This window comes from Triticum aestivum, chromosome 3D (genome assembly GCF_018294505.1).
Source record: "Triticum aestivum cultivar Chinese Spring chromosome 3D, IWGSC CS RefSeq v2.1, whole genome shotgun sequence".
In the NCBI taxonomy this organism is placed as follows: Eukaryota; Viridiplantae; Streptophyta; class Magnoliopsida; order Poales; family Poaceae; genus Triticum; species Triticum aestivum.
This window is the reverse complement of record NC_057802.1, coordinates 388,548,850-388,569,989: the sequence shown is the minus strand read 5'-3', so window position 1 is coordinate 388,569,989 and position 21,140 is coordinate 388,548,850. Positions and strand designations below refer to the sequence as shown.

Here is a 21,140-nt window from a genome sequence, read left to right as displayed (position 1 = left end):
ATCTATCTAGTTGCAAGACCAACCCAACATGCAAATCCACCCAACACATGTGCATGTCCAACCCAAACATGCAACTCATGCCCGACATAGTTGCATGTCCACTCTCGACATGCAAGTCATTCCCCAACCCAGTACCCTATCTAGTTGTACGTTTTTACAAATACATGTTGAGTTTTGTAATACACATTGTATATTTTTCTATATGCATGGGAAATAGTTTATAAGACACGTTGTACATTTATTTAAAATACATGGTGAATAGTTTTTTCATATACCGACCTGGACATTTTTTAGAATACACGGTACACATTAAAAAAAATCTTGCTGAATAGTTTTTCTTAAATGGTATGAAACTTTTTGAATAAATTACGTGAACACTTTTTTTACATTGCACTACACATTTTCTAGAAAATGTCGGGATTTTTTTAAAAAAATCATGTAGTTTGTTTTAAAAAAGTTGTCATGAACAATTATTTGAAAGTTAGAGACTTTTTTTTCATTGTATAATGCATTAGTTTAAAGATCGCAAACATTCTTTTGAAATGCATGCATATTTTTCAAATTTCAACATTTTTTAAATCACACAAACAAATACTTTTATTATTTTTTACTAGAATAGAAAATCTCAATTTATTCGTGTTTTTGAAAAAAGATCAAAAACTTCAAGTTTCCACGCTTTATTTTTTGGTGATTTTCAAAAATTGCTCACGTTTTGAAAAATTGTTCGTGACAAAATTGTTTGGAATACCTAAATTTGTTCTTATTTTTTTAAAAACAATCGGAATTCTAAAGTTTATTCACATTTTAAAATGAATTTAAAAAAAATTAGAATTGTTTATGCTTTCAAAATTGTTTACGATTTGCAAAAAGGTTTAAAAAATACCAAGAATGTCTTTTAATCTCGGCGATGTACTGTACTATGTTCTTATAACTATTTCCCGTTTCATAAAAAATAACTGCAACTAATGGTTGTAGTGGTAAGAGCCAACGTTCTTTAGTATGTTCTCATGAGTTCGAACCGAAGGAAAAAAACCAAACAAATAAGAGAATGAAAAAAACCCAAACAACTAAGAGAACGAGCGCTGACTTTTAATTTATATCTCACATCTAGATGAGATATAAGCAGACTCATAATTTGTTGACAAAAGGGAACCGGTTGAAGCAGTTTCTTTTCTTTACTCTCTCAATACCAAAAATTTATTGGGGAAAGGGTAGTTGTTGATGATGTTCTTAGCCTGTAGTGCTAATTTCCTACGAGAGGAATAAACAAACTAATACGAGGCTCCAGTCGGCCAGCATGTGAGGCCCGTGTGTCTCCTCGAACCGAAGGGAAAAAACCAAACAAATAAGAAAATGAAAAAAAAGCCAAACAAATAAGAGAAGGAGCGCTGACTTCTAATTTAGATGTGAGATAATATCTAGATGAGATATAGGCAGACCCATAATTTGTTGACGAAAGGAAAGCGGTTGAAGCAGTTTCTTTTCTTTACTCTCTCAATACCAAAAATTTACTGGGGAAAGGGTTGTTGGTGATGATGCTCTTATCCCGTTAGTGCTAAATCTCCTACTAGAGCGAAACATTACCACCACCGAATCATCCAATGCAAAATGTTTAGACCTCCTTTGGTTTGTAGGAATTTCATAGGATTTTTATAGGATAGGATTTGCAAAGGAAAATTTTCTTTGAAGCCCTTTGGTTTGTAGGAATGGATTCCTATTCCTATGTAGGATATGAATCAATCCTTCACATTTTGAAGGAAAAAAACATTAGCTAAGACTCAATGGAAATATTCCTATTCTATGTATCAAATGACATTTTTTTATAAGAATTGAGATGCATGTCATCTCACTTCCTATGATTTTTCTATTCCTATAACATTCATATCCTATGAACCAAATGAGGCCTTAAAGTTTTTCTCTACTCTCTAGATACTGAAAAATTATTGGGGGACAGGGTTGTTGTTGAAGATGCTCTTTGTCTGTTAGTGCCAAGTTTCCTACGACAGCGAAACATTAATGGAGCACCACTTTTAATTTTGGATGTAGCCGCCCGTCCCCTTTTGTTTTGTGGCAAACTAGCCGCCTGTCATGAGTCATCATCAGTTAAAGTGATTGGCCTGCTGAATTCACGTTATGCATATCTTCCAATATCTGGTCTGCTAGCCACTATAAAGTCTCTCCTTCAGTTTGCCAGTTCCACTCAGTCTCTCTCCTTCAGTTTCGTGACACAATTTGCAAAGTAGGCAGAGAACACAACCACCTATGGGAAGCACCGTCGTGCTGTACACATGGATGGTGAGGGGTCACCTCCACCCCATGACGCAGCTCGCGAATCACCTCGCCGGGCATGGCGTTCCCGTCACCGTCGTCGTCGCCGATGTTCCGTCCACAGGTGACTCCCCACAAACCATTGCCCGCCTCTCTGCCTCCTACCCTGCTGTATCCTTCCACCTGCTCCCGCCGGCAACAACTCGCTCTGAGGACGCGGCCGATCCCAACGCCGACCCTTTCATCACCCTCATCGCCGACATCCGCGCCACCAACGCTGCTCTCCTCGCCTTTCTGAGATCTCTCCCGTCTGTGAAGGCTCTCATCACCGACTTTTTCTGCGCGTACGGGCTTGACGCAGCCGCGGAGCTCGGCGTCCCAGCCTACGTGTTCTTCACCCTTTGCGTGTCGGCTCTTGCCACCTTCCTGCATATCCCCGTCATGCGCTCCGCCGTCTCCTTCGGGGAGATGGGTCGCTCCTTGCTGCACTTCCCTGGAGTTCACCCAATTCCGGCGTCCGACTTGCCGGAGGTCCTGCTCGATCGTGACAACAGGCAGTACAGTACCACTCTTGGTCTCTTCAAGCAGCTTCCCAGAGCGAAGGGCATTTTGTCGAACACGTTCGAGTGGCTGGAGCCCCGCGCCGTGAAGGCGATAAAGGAGGGAATTCCCCGCCCCGGCGAGTCACTGCCGAAACTGTTCTGCGTCGGTCCATTGGTCGGCGAGGAGAGAGGGAGCAACGCGGATCACGACTGCCTAGTGTGGCTGGACAAGCAGCCGGCGGGGAGCGTGGTCTTCGTCTGCTTCGGGAGCGCGAGCTCGGTGCCGGCGGAGCAGCTAAATGAGATAGCCGTGGGGCTGGAGAAGAGCGATCACGCGTTCCTCTGGGCCGTGCGCGCGCCTGTCGCGCCGGATGCCGACTCGACGAAGCGGTTCGAGGGGCGGGGTGAGGCGGCGGTGGATGCGCTGCTGCCGGATGGATTCTTGGACAGAACACGGGGGCGCGGAATGGTGCTGTCGTCCTGGGCGCCGCAGGTGGAGGTGCTCCGGCACCCGGCGACTGGAGCGTTTGTGACGCACTGCGGGTGGAACTCCACGCTGGAGGCGGTCATGGCGGGGGTGCCGATGCTGTGCTGGCCGATGTACGCGGAGCAGAGGATGAACAAGGTGTTCGTCGTGGAGGAGATGAAACTTGGGGTGGCCATGAACGGCTACGACGAGGCGATGGTGAAAGCGGAGGAGGTAGAGGCCAAGGTGAGACTGGTCATGGAGTCCGAGCAAGGGAACGAGATCAGGCAGAGGATGACGAAGGCGCGAGAGATTGCTGCCAATGCACTGGAGATCGGTGGATCCTCGGTGGCAGCAATCGTTGACTTGCTGGATAATCTGAAGATTTCGACAAACGACTGAATCGTTCAAGGCATCAAGGATTGCAAAGAGCCTTTTTAACAACTTTATTACGACTCTCTTCGTCCTAAATTATTTGTCCTAAATTTGTCTAGAGACACGAAAATATGTAGACATATTAATCTGGGACGGAGGTAATACTGGTAATTTGCTTTTCTTTCGTGCAGTGAAAATGTGGAATGAAGGCGTTATGTGACTGTTGAGTGAAAACTGTGAAACATATGTTTCTTTTGCGGGGCAATGAAACATATGTTATGGAATAACCCAAATGCTTAAAAGTGCAGCTGCGCTATTACGTCGTCGTGAGCGCACGCGTATGGATTGTAAGATGGGACAAATCGGTTCCAGATTTAGAAAACTACTCACCCATCCATTCTATATATGGAAAGATTTCTCAGTACGTTGATTTTTCTCCACCTCATCAGATCAACCGTCCGAACCCAGCAATGACGTAGCATGCATTAATTCCAGTTTAGAAAATTCAAAAAGCTATAACTTTTAAACCACGTGTCCGAATTATTATTTGTTTCACCGTTGGGTTCCTCGTGACGAGCTCTTCAAAACTAGATCTCATATGAATATGTTTTGATGATTTTTTTCCAAAAGCAACTTTGATGCTAGATGAGGCAACTTTAGTGCTAATCATGAGCCACTCTGATGCTAGATAAATTGCACCCAGTGTATAACTGAATTCGCCTACTAGCCTCCTAATTAGTTGTATGCAGTAGTGTAATAGGTAGTTAACATGGTTGCTAAGTTGCATATCAAAAAATAAGTTGTAAATAGTTCAGTTGCCTGCCATACTATTAAAGTTGTTTACCATAGAGCGGAAGTTGCATAACATGCCTTCTAAGTTGTGTACCTTACAAACCAAGTTTACCTACATCGCTATGAAGTTGCCTACGAGTGATCCTCAATTGCCTATAATACTATGAAGGTTGTCCATCAAGGGACCTAAGTTGACTACAATGCCGAAAAGTTTTTATGGGATCTAAGTCGTCTATCATGATTCCAGTTTTCTAAACTATGTGGGATGGATGGTGTGAGATACTTGTGCTTTCCTTTTCTGGGGGAGTCTGCCCGCCAACGCTATTGAGTGCACGCGTGTTGGCTAGCCAGGTCGTGATGACTTCAAAATTAAACCCGCCACCTAGATATGTTTTGATTTTTTTTCAAAAGCAATTTTGATGCTAGATGGGGCAACTTTAGTGCTAAACATAAGAAACTTCACTCCATTAAAAGTAAGTAATTAGCAACAGTAAGCAACTAAGTAGTAATAGAGAACAACTTTGAAACAGAGGCAGATAACATCACATCACCTTCATAACCAACTTTCCTTCTACTAGAAGCATCTTTATAGTGCTAAAAATAGACAACTTCACTACATTTTGTGTCCTAATTAATTTTGTCTAACATTCTTCTAACTTCTTTACCGGTACTTCTAAGGTTTCTATTGTTCATGCTCCTATGTCGTTGTTTCTAAATTGCCTATAACACTATGAAGTCATCTGCCGTTACTACTCTTGTGTCTGTTATTGCTAGTTATGGTAGGCAACTTGACAGTGAATCTAGGCAACTTCAGAGTGTTTGTAGGCAACTTAGAAAAACAATGATAAACAACTTCAAGATATTCTAGGCAACTATTTTATAAAGTTAAGCAACTAAACAGCAATAGTAAGCAACTAATTACCAATAGCAGGCAATTGGCATCAATGGTCGGCAATATATAGTACTTATAGGGAACTGAATATCAACCATAGAGAACTAACCATCAATAAAAGACAATTGAGCAACCATACTAAACAAGTTGGGATAGTGTTAGCAAAATTCACATATACACATAGTGCAATGAGGTTTATTTGTATGTAGCACTAAAGGTGCCTTGTGTTTTGTGTGATTTTTCTCATTTTTACGCGAACCAATTTATTGGCAGTCCTACTAGGCCAAAAGGAAGAAGTTGCTTCCCTATAGCACTATAGTTGCCTCAATCGCACTCAAAGTTGCTCTGGAAAAAAGTTTGACGAAACCTACTCAAATGGGATCTAGTTTTGAAGAACTCGTCGTGAGAAACCCAACGGTGAAAACGGAACTGAATTTTGACGCTTGAATCAAAAGTTACGGCTTTTAACATGTTTTGAGCCCCAAATAAATGCACGTGGAGACAAAGATCTGGGCTGATTTATTTGTGTAAAATAGCATGGTCATGTGGGCATGGAAAAGGTAGTGGCAGGGACCAGGTTGTTTCCTTTTTTAAAAACGTATATGGACGAACCGGTTGCATTTTTCATATATAGTAAAAGCGCTGGATCTCGCAAATAAGCGCCTGGGCGCTCGCTAGCCCCGTCCATGGAATAATTACCAAATAAGTACTCTTATATGATGTTCCATAACCGGAAATTTGTAGGAGTGGACGAGCTCGCCCGCTCCCGAAATCATTGTTCGCCCGTTCACACGGGGATCCGGGCCCGTACGTATTTTGGACGACATAGTTTGCCTAGCGACATACACAATACTCCCGCGGACCCACATATTAACCGGACGCCCGTTCGATACTTCACGGTCACGACATCCTGTACTGTAATGCACCGACGGACCGGCTTTCCTGGGTTGCGGCTTATATAAAGACTGCAGGTCGTGTGGTCTCGTCCTGGCTCCCATCTCGTTAAAAATCGAACTGGCGTTTTAGCTGCTCACGGTGTACGTCAGTCCTCACGCGAGACATGTCACGCAGCAGGCGGAGCATGCACCGTTACCACGTACCGGATGTGGTCTGGAAATTCAGAAGAAATGCAACCAATAACCCTGTCCAGCATACCAGAAGTGGCTAACTGAATCCCCCTCGAAAGCCGGCAGAGGATCCTCGTCCCGAAAGCCAATATCTCCATGACGGCAAAACGTTTGATTACAAGTTTGCACCGTACCAATCTCACGCGCCACGAATACATTACTTCTTCTTGGGTCATTCCAACTCTCACACTTGGATTATTCCAGCACTCACGCTCTACCAGTTTTAACTGTTGCTCCCGTGCTAAACGCTACCCAATGAAAGATGTCTCTGCGTTTACACTACCAAATTTAAATGTGCAATTCATGTTAAACGAAACTGCATTATTACAACAATTCGGACATATTCATGGCTACTGAGCCCTCACCACACAAGAAAACAGTTGCGATTAACAGGTGACATGACTTAAGCGAGGAGAGGTACTCCATCCAGGTTACAATTGTTCACAGCATGCAGGACAACTATAAGATTGCTGCAGGTGTTCTTCCGATGCCCGCTTACTCCACAGTTTGAACACCTAAGGGAGGTCGCCACGCTCCGGACAGGTCGTGCTCTTGTGACCTGGCTGACGGCAAAAGACTGCAGAAGCGCGTACGCTTGCTTGTCCTGCCTTCGCCACCAGCCGCTGCTCTTGACGCACCATTACATTTCCTGCTCTTCGCCACACCATCATCGTAAGGAGTTAACTGAAGTACGGTCTTTCTGCAAGTGTGCCAAGTGATCTGGAGATACACCCGAAGAGTAACTTCTGATAGAATTGAATCTAGGGTCACGACCGTACCTATTGATTGGATCTGATAAGAACTCACATCCATTACCCACCGGCCGCCGCCGCCGCCTCCGCAATCGCCATGGCTAGAAACAGATGATCAGTGAATAGCGTTTTCGGGAGGAATAGGTGCTCATCTCGGTGGAGCCGAGCTGCAGGTGTAAGATCTTTATCCATTTGTTTTTTCTTTCTTTCTTTGTGTCCATTTGTTTTTGTCTCAACAAACACCGGCACACGATCCTTCACCCATCCTGTACGTTCGGCACATTTCCACAGACGTCGCTCTGCCGCTGCCGACTGCCGTCTTCCGTCCATGCAGCCATACGACCCCACATCTGTATGCGCTTTTTTATATTGGTTGTATACGCGACAGGATATCCATTCCCACTAAATGCCGACCACACGTGCCGCTGTACCATTGGTCGCCAAACCAGGAGCACGCGAGCTCGTCCGGCCTTTCGCCATTCTCGTTCCATAACCTCCTTTTCATCAAAGTAGTGACTCTATTGTATACTAGCTGAATGCGCGTGCGTTGTCACAGATCAACAAAATCAGAAAACTACGACGACAGGATATCCATTCCCACTAAATGAAGTTTTAAAAGGAAGAATGAATTAGTGACATTGTATTGCCCTTTAGAAGAGAGAAAATAAAAAATAAAACAAATGAAACAATTGCACACAATATACAAAAAATTGCATTTTTCTATAATGTGCAAGAATAAGCATATGAAAGTGGCATTTTCGCAAAAAAAAAAAATCACAAGAAGGAATGAATTATGGCATTGATTTTTGTCTGAAAGAAGAAATAAGTAAAATAATAACAAAAACAAAAATAAAATAATGAAGTTTTACAAGAAAAAATGAATTAGTGATATTGCTATTACGCTTTAAGAAGAAATAAAATAAAATAACAACTGAAGCAAAATCAAAATAATGAGATTTTCAAATGAAGAATGAATTGGTGAGGTATGACCCGAAAGAAAACGAAAACAAATCTAAAACAAAGAATGACAAAATTTACACACAATCTACACAAAAATCACGTTTTTCAAGAAATAGGCAAGAATAAGCATATAATAGTTGAAATTTGGAAAAAATAATCCTAAGAAAAGGAATGAATTAGTGGCATTGGTATTACCCTTAAAAAGAAAAAAAAGAAATGATAAAAAAATCAAAATAATAAAATTGTATATGGAACAATGACTAGTGCCATTGGTATTACTCTTTAAGAATAAAGATAGTAAGAAAAGGAAAAAAAACTTACACGCAACTTTGCACTGAAATAGTACTTTTGTACTATGTAAACAACAGTCATATAATAGTGTAATTTTTGCACATACATAGATTGTGTATACATTTACACACACAACATTCCATAAATACCTACAAAGGAAAAGGAAATAAAACCAACTAATTGTTGGGGAACGTAATAATTTCAAAATTTTCCTACGCACACGCAAGATCATGGTGATGCATAGCAACGAGAGGGGAGAGTGTCGTCCACATACCCTCGTAGACCGTTAAGCGGAAGCGTTATGGCAACGCGGTTGATGTAGTTGTACGTCTTCACGATCGACCGATCCTCAGTACCGAACGTACGGCACCTCCGTTTCAGCACACATTCAGCTCGGTGACGTCCCGCGAACTCACGATCCAGTAGAGCTCAAGGGAGAGTTTCGTCAGCACGACGGCGTGGTGACGATGTTGATGAAGCTACCGTCGCAGGGCTTCGCCTAAGCACCGCTACGATATGACCGAGGTGGATTATGATGGAGGGGGGCACCGCACACGACTGGGAGAGATCAATGATCAATTTATGTGTCCTAGGGTGCCCCCCTGCCCCCGTATATAAAGGAGCAAGGGGGAGGCCGGCCGGCCCTATAGGGCGCGCCAGGAGGAGGAGTCCTCCTCCTAGTAGGAGTAGGACTAGGAGGAGGAAAGGAAGGAGGAGAGGGAGAAGGAAGGAGAGGGAGGAAAAGGAGGAAAAGGGGGCCGGCCCCCTAGTCCAATTCGGTTTGGGCTAGGGGGGTGCGCGCTCTGCCTCCTCTCTTCCACTACTTGGCCTATGAGGCCCATTACTTCTTCCTCGTATTCCCGTAACTCCCCGTTACCCCAAAAAATACCCGAATCACTCGGAACCTTTCCGATGTCCGAATATAGTCGTCCAACATATTGATCTTTACGTCTCGACCATTTCGAGACTCCTTGTCATGTCCCAGATCTCATCCGGGACTCCGAACTACCTTTGGTACATCAAATCACATAAACTCATAATACCGATCGTCACAGAACTTTAAGCGTGCGGACCCTACGGGTTCGAGAACTATGTAGACATGACCGAGACACGTCTCCGGTCAATAACCAATAGCGGAACCTGGATGCTCATATTGGCTCCCACATATTCTACGAAGATCTTTATCGGTCAAACCGCATAACAGCATACGTTGTTCCCTTTGTCATCGGTATGTTACTTGCCCGAGATTCGATCGTCGGTATCTCAATAGCTAGCTCAATCTCGTTACCGGCAAGTCTCTTTACTCATTCCGTAATGCATCATCCCGCAACTAACTCATTAGTTGCATTGCTTGCAAGGCTTATAGTGATGTGCATTACCGAGAGGACCCAGAGATACCTCTCCGACAATCGGAGTGACAAATCCTAATCTCGATCTATGCCAACTCAACAAGTGCCATCGGAGACACCTGTAGAGCACCTTTATAATCACCCAGCTACGTTGTGACGTTTGGTAGCACACAAAGTGTTCCTCCGGTATTCGGGAGTTGCACAATCTCATAGTCATAGGAACATGTATCTCTACTCCTAATGTCTCAGTTGGTAGTCCGTGTTCCGGGTTTTATTTTCGTCCCACCTAATATGGTCTTTTTTGGTACTTCTTTGGTACTTGCTCCCACCTCCCGCTCAGCCGCGAAAAACCAATGAAAACCCCGCGATCGAGTCCCGCACACGCCCAACCTCCCGTCGTAATTAACTGAGACGATCGAAAATAAACCACCGAGCACAAATCGGCGAAAATTGACCAGCGAAAAAAAACGCCCGACTGTGCGTCCTCGAGCGAGGTCTCGTGCCCTCGAGCGAGGTCTCGTGTTCCTCTTGCGAGGAACAGTCTCCCGACACTGCCCTCCTTCGCCCGTCGCCGCCCTTCGGTCCTTCACCGCCACCGATCCATCCATGCACCGCCGCCCTGGCACATCAAAACCGCCGGCGCGTAACTCGCACATCAAAACCGCCGGACTCCATTTGATTCGGCGCTGGTCCCGTGCAGGACCCTCCGCTGAGCGCTTCCAGGATCCGGCGCCGATCCCTTTCAGGACCCGTCGCCGGAGACGTCCAGGACGTGGCGCCGGCTATCCCTTTCACGAGCCACCGCCGAAGGCGTCCAGGATCCGCCACCAGATACACTCACTCTAGGTATCACAGATCCGCCGCCGGCTATCCCTCTCTTCCAGGTATCATAGAATTTAGGTCGAATCTGAAATTTACATCCATCGCATTTCATACACACACCCCATGAAATCTACAGCCATCACAGGCACCACAGATAAGAATGTACAGCCATCACATACATTACAGGCATCACAGGCACCACAGGACGATGCATTAATGAACAACGATTTGTGGCTGACAAGTATATGAGAAAGCACCCTACACATGAGATGGTGCATAAGCAACTTAAATGGAGCAATTGATTTGTCTAGCATGATTAATTACAAGGGAGCAATTCATTACCAGCCATCAATGATACATGATTAGAGATTTGTAGATCTTGCAATCTACCAGCCATCCAAAAGATAACTCTGACAAAACTGCAAATTAAAATAGCAGCAAGTAAGGTTCAGTGCAGGTCACAAATCGTTATGCATTTTTCATCCACAACCGTACAGAGAGAATAGCTATAGTGTCAACCAGAAATTTCAAGGGAGCTATTCATTACCAGAATTATATTGTTACAATGAACAATGATTTGTGGCTGACAAGATTATGAGAAAGCACCCTACAGATGAGATGGTGCATAAGCAATTATGCTTAAAGTTTATGATAAAACAGTGTAAAGGAACTGTATGATAATCTGTGATAAAACTTAAATGTAGCAATTGATTACCAGAATTATATTGCTTTCAATGAACAACGATTGTGGCTGGCAAGAATATGATAAAGCACCCTGCATATGAGAATGTGCATAAGCAATTGTGCTTAAAGTTCAAGATAAAACCGTGTCTAGGAACTGAATGATAAACTGTGAATGCCTTCAAGTAAATTACCATCATCTGCGCCATCTCTCTTGCTTTCATCTTGCATCTGCTATCTCCATCCGATTCAGGTTTCTTTTATGTATGTTCCAGGCCTCAAGAACACCACAGCCAGACACAAGTCGGAGGTAACGGTCATTCCATTTGCGAATGGGTAATGCAAAAAGCAAAGCCGGTGAACATCAACAAGAAGAGGACGTAGCTACAGGTATTAAGCACTGCACCAGGAATACTTGCATTTCTGACAGTAACAATCTTTTTGCATAATGTGTTGCAGGTCAGGCGAGCGGTAAAAATGTTGAAGAATACAATGCAACCTTGATACCCGTTGATGAAAAAGATGAAGCTATTTGCGCGACAGAACCCGGTATATAACTGTGTGAAAATTACTGTGAGGTATTGCCTGACGTGCATATCTGACAATGACATGGACCATGCTTAATGTGTTGCAGCCCCTACGAGCGAGACAAATCTGAAAGAATATAATCCAAGCATCGTAACCGTAGCTGCAAATGTTGACCCAATTTACACGACGGAAACAGGTACATGATTGATTGAAGATGTATTTGTTGTTTGCCTGCATACCAGGCAAACATTGGTTTTGTATTCATGCTGACTAGAACTCTACAGATGGATCAGAATGGGTAAGGCCTGGATACCATGCTGATGGTCAAACATTTGCGGCTACGGCTAATCTAACACTCGATCATGCTATTCATAAGATGCAGCTACGAGATGATACTGAAGGTATCGATAGGCATGATATCCACCTTCCCAGCCGGCATATTCGGTTGTGGTTCAGTGTGTTTTATTTGTTTTTTGATTTGTACTTATAACATGATGCAGACGACACAGCTTCCGAACAGCTTGAAACTGTTTCTCTAAATAATGAATGCAAAAAATACGCTGAGGAAGCAAGGGAGCAGTACAATGCAAGGAAGTGTGCAGCTTATCGGAAGAAAAAAATGAGGATATTGTCAGCTTACAAGATGAGAATCAGCCGGTACTTGCAAAATCTGGTGAGGTTGATGGCTGCTCTTAGTTTGATGTGCATACGTATAGTATGCAGATGATTCGTTGTATTAACCTATATCCCTGATTAGAGATGATATGATGCTCATACTATGTTGCTTATTAGATCATAGGGATCTTATCAACGCTCGTAGGCGGGCGGCTTATCGCAATAACAAGTCAGATGGTTTGGATAACCAACAAGTCAATGGGAAGTCATCCCGTCGCCAATCTCTATGTGATATCACAAATGTTCTCGAAGATAGGGAGATAAATAAACCCACACGATATTATCATGGTTGGTAAATTGATCCACGTCCCGTATGTGTTGTGTTTGCACGAAGGTAGTCACTTATTACGCACTTTAAATAAGTACTGACCAAGCTTGTTGAATCATATAATTCAGCTAGCTCAGACTATACATCAGTCTCGCCTAATGATGCAACATACCCTCATGAAGCTACGGTCACATCGGGTGTCCTTTGTGTGAGAGATAAAGAAGGTAATATTATCTCACCATCCACATGGTCATTAGATGTCAAGTTGTGTTTTCTCATTTAGCTTTAGAGATAATGACATGAATGTCATGATTATGTGACGTTAATGACACCAAAGAAAATACGAATGACAGAATATTTTTGCAAAATAGACCAAAGAAACGCCCTGGAAAGGGCTTCCTGTCGGCGGAAAAAACAACCTAATGTCCGAGATGAAAATGCACATGCCCTTCATTCATCAGGCAAGCTTAAAGTGTTTTAACCATGATAGTCGGTACCGTCAAAACCATTAAGCTGACATATGTTTGGACAACTTTGGTTCACAAGACAACCCAACTAGCTCTAACTATACAACATTCTCGCATGATGCGTCAACATTTCCTGCTACAACTACGGTCACATCTGGTCTCATTAATGAAAATGAAATACAAGGTAATCATATTTTGCCTACTCATTCAACAATGGCTGGCATGTTTCTGTTATATTCTCTAATTTTAGGGTTTGCCCTGATTGACACCAGATGCAAATGTAATCCTGTATGACACCCAAGAAACAGAGCATAAAACGGAAGAAGAACGCAAGAGAGGCCATAGAAACACACTGAGAAGGGCTTCATATCGGCGGAAAAAACAACCTAATGTCCGAGATGAAAATGCACGGACCCTTCTTTTATCAGGTAGGGTTTAAAATGTTTTAAACATTATAGTCGGTACCGTCTTAACCAATAAGCATTAATATGTTTGGTCAACTATGGTTCACCAGACAACCCAACCAGCTCTAAAACATTTCCTGGTTCAAATACGGTCTCATCTGGACTCATCTATGACAACGAGCTTCAAGGTAATCATATTGTGCCTACTCATACAGCAATTGCTTGCATGTATCTATTTTATTCTCTAATATTCGGGAATGTTCTGAATGACCAAAGATTTGAATGTAATCTTGAATGACACCCCAGAAACAGAGCAAAAAATGGAAGAAGAACGCAAGAGAGACCATAGAAACGCCCTGAGGAGGGCTTCCTATCGGCGGAAGAAACAATATAATGTCCAAGTTGAACATGCACAGACCCTTCATTTATCAGGTGAGCTTATAATGATTTAACCATTATGGTCAGAACCGTCTTAATAATTAAGCATTAATATGTCTGGACAACTTTGGTTCACCAGGCAACCCCACTAGCTCTAACTATACATCATTCTCGCATGATGCGTCAACATTTCCTGATACAACTACGGTCTCATCTGGGATCGTTAATGACAACGAGCTACAAGGTAATCAATTTTTTTCCTACTAAAACAGCAATTGCTTGCATCTTAGTGGTATGATCTCTAATTTTCGGGAATGTGTGTAATGGATCCAGATGTGATTTTGAATGACACACAAGAAACAGAGGAAAAACAAAAGAAGAACGCAAGAGAGACCATAGAAACGCCCTGCGGCGGGCTGCTTATTGGAGGAACAAGGATAAGCGTATCAAAGATCAAAACAAACGTCCATCTGGTACTTCAGGTATACGCTTACGTTCAATATCCGTTTCGTCATCAGGCCCTACTATTCTAGATGGCACTCCTCCGGCGCCGATAAATCAAACTGTTCTAACTATGTTTTGAAAATATTATTGATCCAGACAACCTGAATAGCCCTAGCGTTACAGAATTAATGAAAGAGGGAGCAACATGTCCCCCTTCAACTTTACACGCGTCTGTCATTCAGGACACTGTTCTAGCTAGGAGGCAAAGTGACAATGAGCGGAAACGTAATTGAACAAACGAGCAAAGGGAGGTGAAAAACGCAAGTAGCAAAGCATGCCATCAGAAGAAAAGTGACGAATTAACGGTGGAGGTCAGAGAAACAAAGAATGAAAAAATACGCGAGAAGCGCGTGCAGCGCCGCAAAAGAATGTCGATGATTGAGAAGGGGGAGTCAAGTGCACAGAGGAAGGCCAATTATGAAAGAAGGAAAAAACACCGTGCAAAGAATGCATCGCAATCCCCCTTATAGACCTAGCAAACTCAACCTCTGAATGTCCCATTTCCCCAAGCTGCGCATCACCCGTCTCTCGGGCCGCAAAAGATGATTCATCTGATGGCGATCCGGGGACGAACATGCCGAGATACTCTGCCGATGCTGATGGTATGAAATTGCGATTGTCAGATTCTTATGCTCATTCTCAGCATGTCGTTCTAACATGATCTTGTCTGTTGTCGCATTCTGTACGACGACAATGCAGAAGACATCGATGTATTCCAAAGCGGCACCATGGGCGATGAGCAGGAAGCACACGACTTGATTGATGAGGAGTACTACATGTTTTGCAACGAAGGTATTGCCAACTCTACACTATGACACTGTGGAGCTTTATTGTTGTGTCATTTATTTTTTGTTATTGTTTTGTACGTGATTTTTCAACAAATGCCCGTAGGATCCGATAATGACATATTGGATGATGACGAGGAAGCGAGCATGTCTAGCTCTAAACCTAGCGAGATTGATCCATTTGACACTGTCTACTCAAACATTCCAGACAGCACTCACATCCTGAAACTCAACGAAAATTGCAAACACTGCAAGGCCAGAAAGTTTGAGTCTGAGACTGACGGCTTCTGCTGTCGTAATGGCCAGATCCAGCTTAAGCAGCCGGAACCAATCCCAGAGCTTATGAGGCTATGGTCCAGCATGGATGCAGATTCTAGACATTTTCGGGAGAACATACGGTTCTTCAACGGGCATTTCGCCTTCACAACCCTTGGTGTCAGCCTTGATGAAAACTACACGAACATGAAGTCTGGGGTGTACACATTCCGAGCACACGGCACCATCTACCACAATGTCCATTCGTTCGGGCCTAGCTCCCGTCCAGAACATCTGCAGTTGTACTTCTATGACGACGACCCTAACCTAAATCATCGTAAGGCGGCCACCAAGCAATTAGAGCAGGATGTCGTGAAGAGGTTAGTAGACATACTCAAAGAAAACCCATACTCCCAGCAATTTAGGAGTTTGGGTGCACACAAGGACAACCTCGATGATTATAGGATAGACCTAAACATCGATAAGAGGCTTGACCAAAGAAGATATAATAGACCGGTGTCATCTGAGGTCGCTGCAATTTGGGTTGAAGGCACTGACCTAGCAAAAAGGTTTGACCGCAGGATAACACTTTGTGGTAACAACAACGAAAGGCATAGTATACGTGTGACCTCAGGGGCATATGACCCGTTGTCTTATCCATTATTCTATCCAATGGGGGAGCTAGGTTGGCATCCGAAGCTACCCAAACGTAATGTTTCTTGGGAGGTTGTACAAAATCCTCGTTTGTGTCATGATGATGAGGATGATGCAGGTATGTCGTTTGTGTCCCATTTTGTTACAAATAATTTCTTGTTTTTAAAAATAATGCTCACGCGATGGTACTCAAACATGTGCAGAGGGGAATAGCAGGTTATGCGTCTCCGTTAGAGACTACTACTCTTACATGCTGCAAACACAACCTGCGATCTTCAATCCAATACTCTATGGAGCACGCCTACTGCAGCAATGGGCGGTTGACATGTACATCAAGATTGAGAGCTGTCGGTTGAGGTGGTACAGGAAGAACCAGACGCAGATCCGTGCCGATTTGTATAAAGGAGTTGTTGATGCGATCACATCGGGGGAGACGCGAGCAAGCGCTGTTGGGGTAAGAATAGTGCTCCCTAGAACTTACCCTGGTGGCGACCGCGACATGAAGAAGAGACATATGGATGCCATGGCAATTGTCCATACATATGGGAAGCCTGACATCTTCTTGACCATGACTTGCAACCCTAAATGGGAAGAGATAACAAATGAGTTGCTTCCTGGACAGACGGCGCAAGACCGACCTGATATTATGGCTCGCGTGTTCTATGGCAAACTAGAGGCTATGAAAGATATGTTACTCAAGAAGATGGTCCTGGGTGTTGTTGTTGCTTATGTTTACGTAGTCGAGTTCCAGAAGAGAGGCCTCCCCCACGCACATTTTTTGTTGATCATGGATTCAACGTATAAGCTTCTTGTCCCAGGGCAGTATGACCGACTCATTTCCGCAGAGCTCCCAGACAAGCAGAAGTATCCGGAATTGTATGCAATGGTGGTAAAACATATGATGCACGGACCATGCGGTGCTCTCAACCCGAAGAATGTTTGCATGCAAGATAATGAATGCAAGTGCAAATACCCGCGGCCGTTCAATGAGAACACGCTACAAGGCAAAGACTCATACCCAGTTTATCGGCAGAGACGATGGTAGACGCGCTAAGGTTCGAGGGAAAATGTTGGACAACCGATGGGTTGTGCCATATAACCCTTACCTTCTGCGGATGTTTAAAATTGCCACATCAACGTCGAGGTCTGCTCTAGCATAAAGGCTGTAAAATACATTTATAAGTACATTTATAAGGGCCATGATAAGGCTTCTTTCAGCATCGACTAGCCAGACGCTGATGGTAACATTGATGAGATCAAGAGATACGTTGACGCAAGATGGGTCACCCCTCCGGAGGCTATGTGGAGGATATTTGGCTTCCCACTGTGTGCCAATTACCCGCCTGTCTTGTAGTTGCCTCTTCATCTCCCGAATATGCACAGGGTTGCATTCAATGCACAGGCTGACTTGAAGAATGTTGTATCCTCCGAGAATGCTTCAAAATCCATGTTAACGGAGTATTTCAAGGCAAACGAAAAACACCCTTGGGCAAGGCATATATTGTACAAGGATTTCCCCGGAAGCTTCACGTGGGAGAAGAAAAAGAAGTTCTGGAAGAGGCGGGTGGAGCGTTTTCAAATAGGTCGTATCGTGTCTGCCAATCCTGCCGAGGGGGAGCGATACTACCTTTGTGTGTTGTTGAACCATGTTCCGGGGAAAACATCATTTGAGGACTTGCTCACCGTCGACGGCGTGGTATGTGGGAGCTTTAGAGAGGCCGGTGAAAGGTTGGGACTCATCGAGGCAGACAACACGCTCGACGACTGTCTTACTGAGGCGGAGCAGTGGGCTATGCCATGTTCTCTTAGGAGGCTCTTTGCAACAATCTTGGTGCACTGCGAGCCAGGCGACGTGCGCGGTTTATGGGATAGACACCTCGAGCCTATGTCCGATGACTACCGTCGGACACGCACGTCCCCGAACGAGGTGGAGCAGATGGTGTTGCTTGACATTAGGGGTATGTTGCAGTCTATGGGTAAAGACATTATTGATTTTGCTCTTCCAACGATCAATGATGCATTTGACCCAACCGAGGGCGAGGCCAGAGAGATCATCGAGGAATCAACTGTTGAGTTTGACGAAAGTGACACTAAATTGTCATCTTCCCTGAATTTTGAGCAAAGGGCTGCATACGACGAGATACTAGCGGCTGTTGAATGCGGTGATGGGGGTATATTCTTCGTTGATGGCCCTGGAGGTACGGGGAAGACCTTCCTCTACAGGGCGATGCTCGCCAAGGTGAGGCGCGAGGGAAAGATTGTTATCGCTACCGCGACGTCGGGCGTCGCTACTTCTATCATGCCTGGCGGCAGGACTGCCCACTCGAGGTTCAAAATCCCACTGAGTTGCGATGATGGAGCCTCGTGCAGCTTCACCAAGCAGAGTGGGACCGCCAAGCTGCTAAGGATGGCCTCATTGATACTATGGGACGAGGCCAGCATGACTAAGCGACAAGCGGTTGAGGCATTAGACAATAGCATGCGTGACATCATGGGAATACGCGACCGACCCTTTGGAGGAAAGACTGTTGTTTTTGGCGGGGACTTTAGGCAGGTGCTTCCGGTCGTCAGAAGGGGGTCACGGGGCCAGATAATTGATGCAAGCCTCCGAAGTTCTCATCTATGGAAGAGTATGCGGCAGCTTCGGCTCATCACCAACATGAGGGCTCATAATGACACGTGGTTTACAGATTACTTGCTCAGGGTCGGTAATGGCACAGAGGAAGCCGACGATCAAGGCAACATACTACTCCTTGATGATATTTGTCTGCCGTCTATAGGCGAGGTTGACGACCTGGAGAAGCTGATTGACCACGTGTTTCCGAGTCTAGATGACAACATGGCAGATTCGAGTTACATGACATCTCGCGCAATCCTTTCCACGACAAATGACAACGTCGACAAGATAAACATCCGCATGATAGAGCGTTTCCACAGAGATGAAGTAATCTACCATAGCTTTGACAGTGCGGAGGACGACCCATATGGCTACTACGCTCCTGAGTTTCTGAACGGATTGACTCCCAATGGTCTTCCTCCGCATGCACTCAAACTAAAGCTGAACTGCCCGGTGATACTTCTAAGGAACATTGATCCAGCTAATGGGCTATGTAACGGGACTAGGCTTGTTGTTAGAGGTTTTGAGAGGAACACCATTGATGCAGAAATCGTGATTGGACAACACGCTGGTAGGAGGGTCTTCCTTCCTCGAATACCTCTGTGCCCATCTGACAACGACATGTTTCCATTCAAGTTTAAGAGGAAGCAAATTCCTATAAGGCTTAGCTTTGCTATGATGATTAACAAGGCTCAAGGGCAGACCATCCCCATTGTTGGTGTGTATCTACCTAATCCGGTGTTCTCTCATGGTCAACTCTATGTTGCTTTGTCTCGAGCCACCGCGAAGAGAAACATAACAATACTCATTCAGAAGGAGAAGCCAAAGGAGAAGTCCAACAAGCAACATAACAATCCGAAGAAGCATAAAAGACCGACCGTGTCCTTGCTGACATCAATGAAGAACATCGTCTACAAGGAAGTACTTACAGGCTGAAGTCTAGTCTTAATAGACCTGCTGGATTTATATATGCAATTTACTCTTCCGATGGTCAAGAATTGCTGTAATTTGGTTCTATGACATATCTTTTCATTTGGTATCTTGGTTGTTGGAGGTATACACCAATCAGTTCAAGTAATAACTGCATTTCAATAAATTTATACTGTGTTATGTGTAATCTGGCAATGTACATGTCACACAGCGTACCGTGTTATGTGTAATCTGAGATTCAGAAATAATGTTTGGCTTCATATAGACCCGCAACATGTTAAATTTACTTTGTACAGTTTGATTAAAACCTGGAGCATGCATGTCATGTCATCATTTAGCATGCAGGTTACATTTGATACATTGAATTTCAGCGTGTGTGATACATTTGTTTACATGCTCATGAAAAGGCTAAAATCATACATGTTGTTTTACTGCCTTGAGCTTTATGTTTTGTTCCACCCAGTTTTAAATGCTGTTCAGTTTTCATGTACATTTATAGCTATCAAGGCTTGCTGTTAGTATATATAGTTATGTATTTGTAATTCTTTTACTCCCTTGAGCTTTATGAGTGTCTAAGTTTTGGTTTGCTCCAATCAGTGTTAAACGCTGTTCAGTTTTCATGAGGAGATGAAGCATACGTGGTCATGAAAATGCTGAAAGCATACATGTATTTCACACTATTTTTACTGCCATCAGCTGTATGAGTGTCTAATATTTGTCCCGCATGTTCATAGTTATTATATTCGTGCTCAAATTAATGTGCTTGACGATACTTATTGCAAAAAATGATGTTCATAAAAAAATGTTCAAAGAAAAATATTGACTATAAATGGAAAATAACTTAATAAAACCGTAAAAGGAAATAACTTAATTTTAATTTCGGCAGACTTAGTAAATATCCTTATAAAAACGGTTTGATGACGGCAAGTTAGTTTATTTAATGACGAAAATCCCCCATATAATATCTAGAAACAAATTGTATATTACGGCAAGTGATCATCAAATCACAACGTGTATCATCAGTCTTAAATGTGTTTCCTTTATCTCTCCAAATGGGTTGGTGACATTAAAATTGGTAGTGTTAGTTTATTTAATGGCATGTTCATTGTTTTTCATAGTAAACTACTGCTGGGTTGATCACGCCGAATCATAAATCTGATTCTAAAATATTGTATTTTATGATTGTGATCATTTTGGTTGCTTCATAGAAGGATTTTCTAATCTGCGTTTCCTTATAAACATCTATAAATTGCTAGACCCTTGCACCACCCAAACCAGAATGCTCCACCCTTGCACCACCCAAACCTATACGCTCCACCCTTGCCACTCCATTCTCTTTGACATGTCGTCATCCAATA

At 43.6% G+C, this 21,140-nt stretch overlaps 1 protein-coding gene across 1 annotated transcript; it reads left to right on the top strand.

Moving 5' to 3' along the window:
* Positions 1 to 2,182: 2,182 nt before the first annotated feature.
* On the top strand, positions 2,183 to 3,938 carry LOC123079093 (anthocyanidin 5,3-O-glucosyltransferase). The gene has a single exon (XM_044501768.1). It carries the CDS (start codon positions 2,263 to 2,265, stop codon positions 3,676 to 3,678), a length of 1,416 nt encoding a protein of 471 aa, XP_044357703.1. The 5' UTR covers positions 2,183 to 2,262; the 3' UTR covers positions 3,679 to 3,938.
* Positions 3,939 to 21,140: the final 17,202 nt, after the last annotated feature.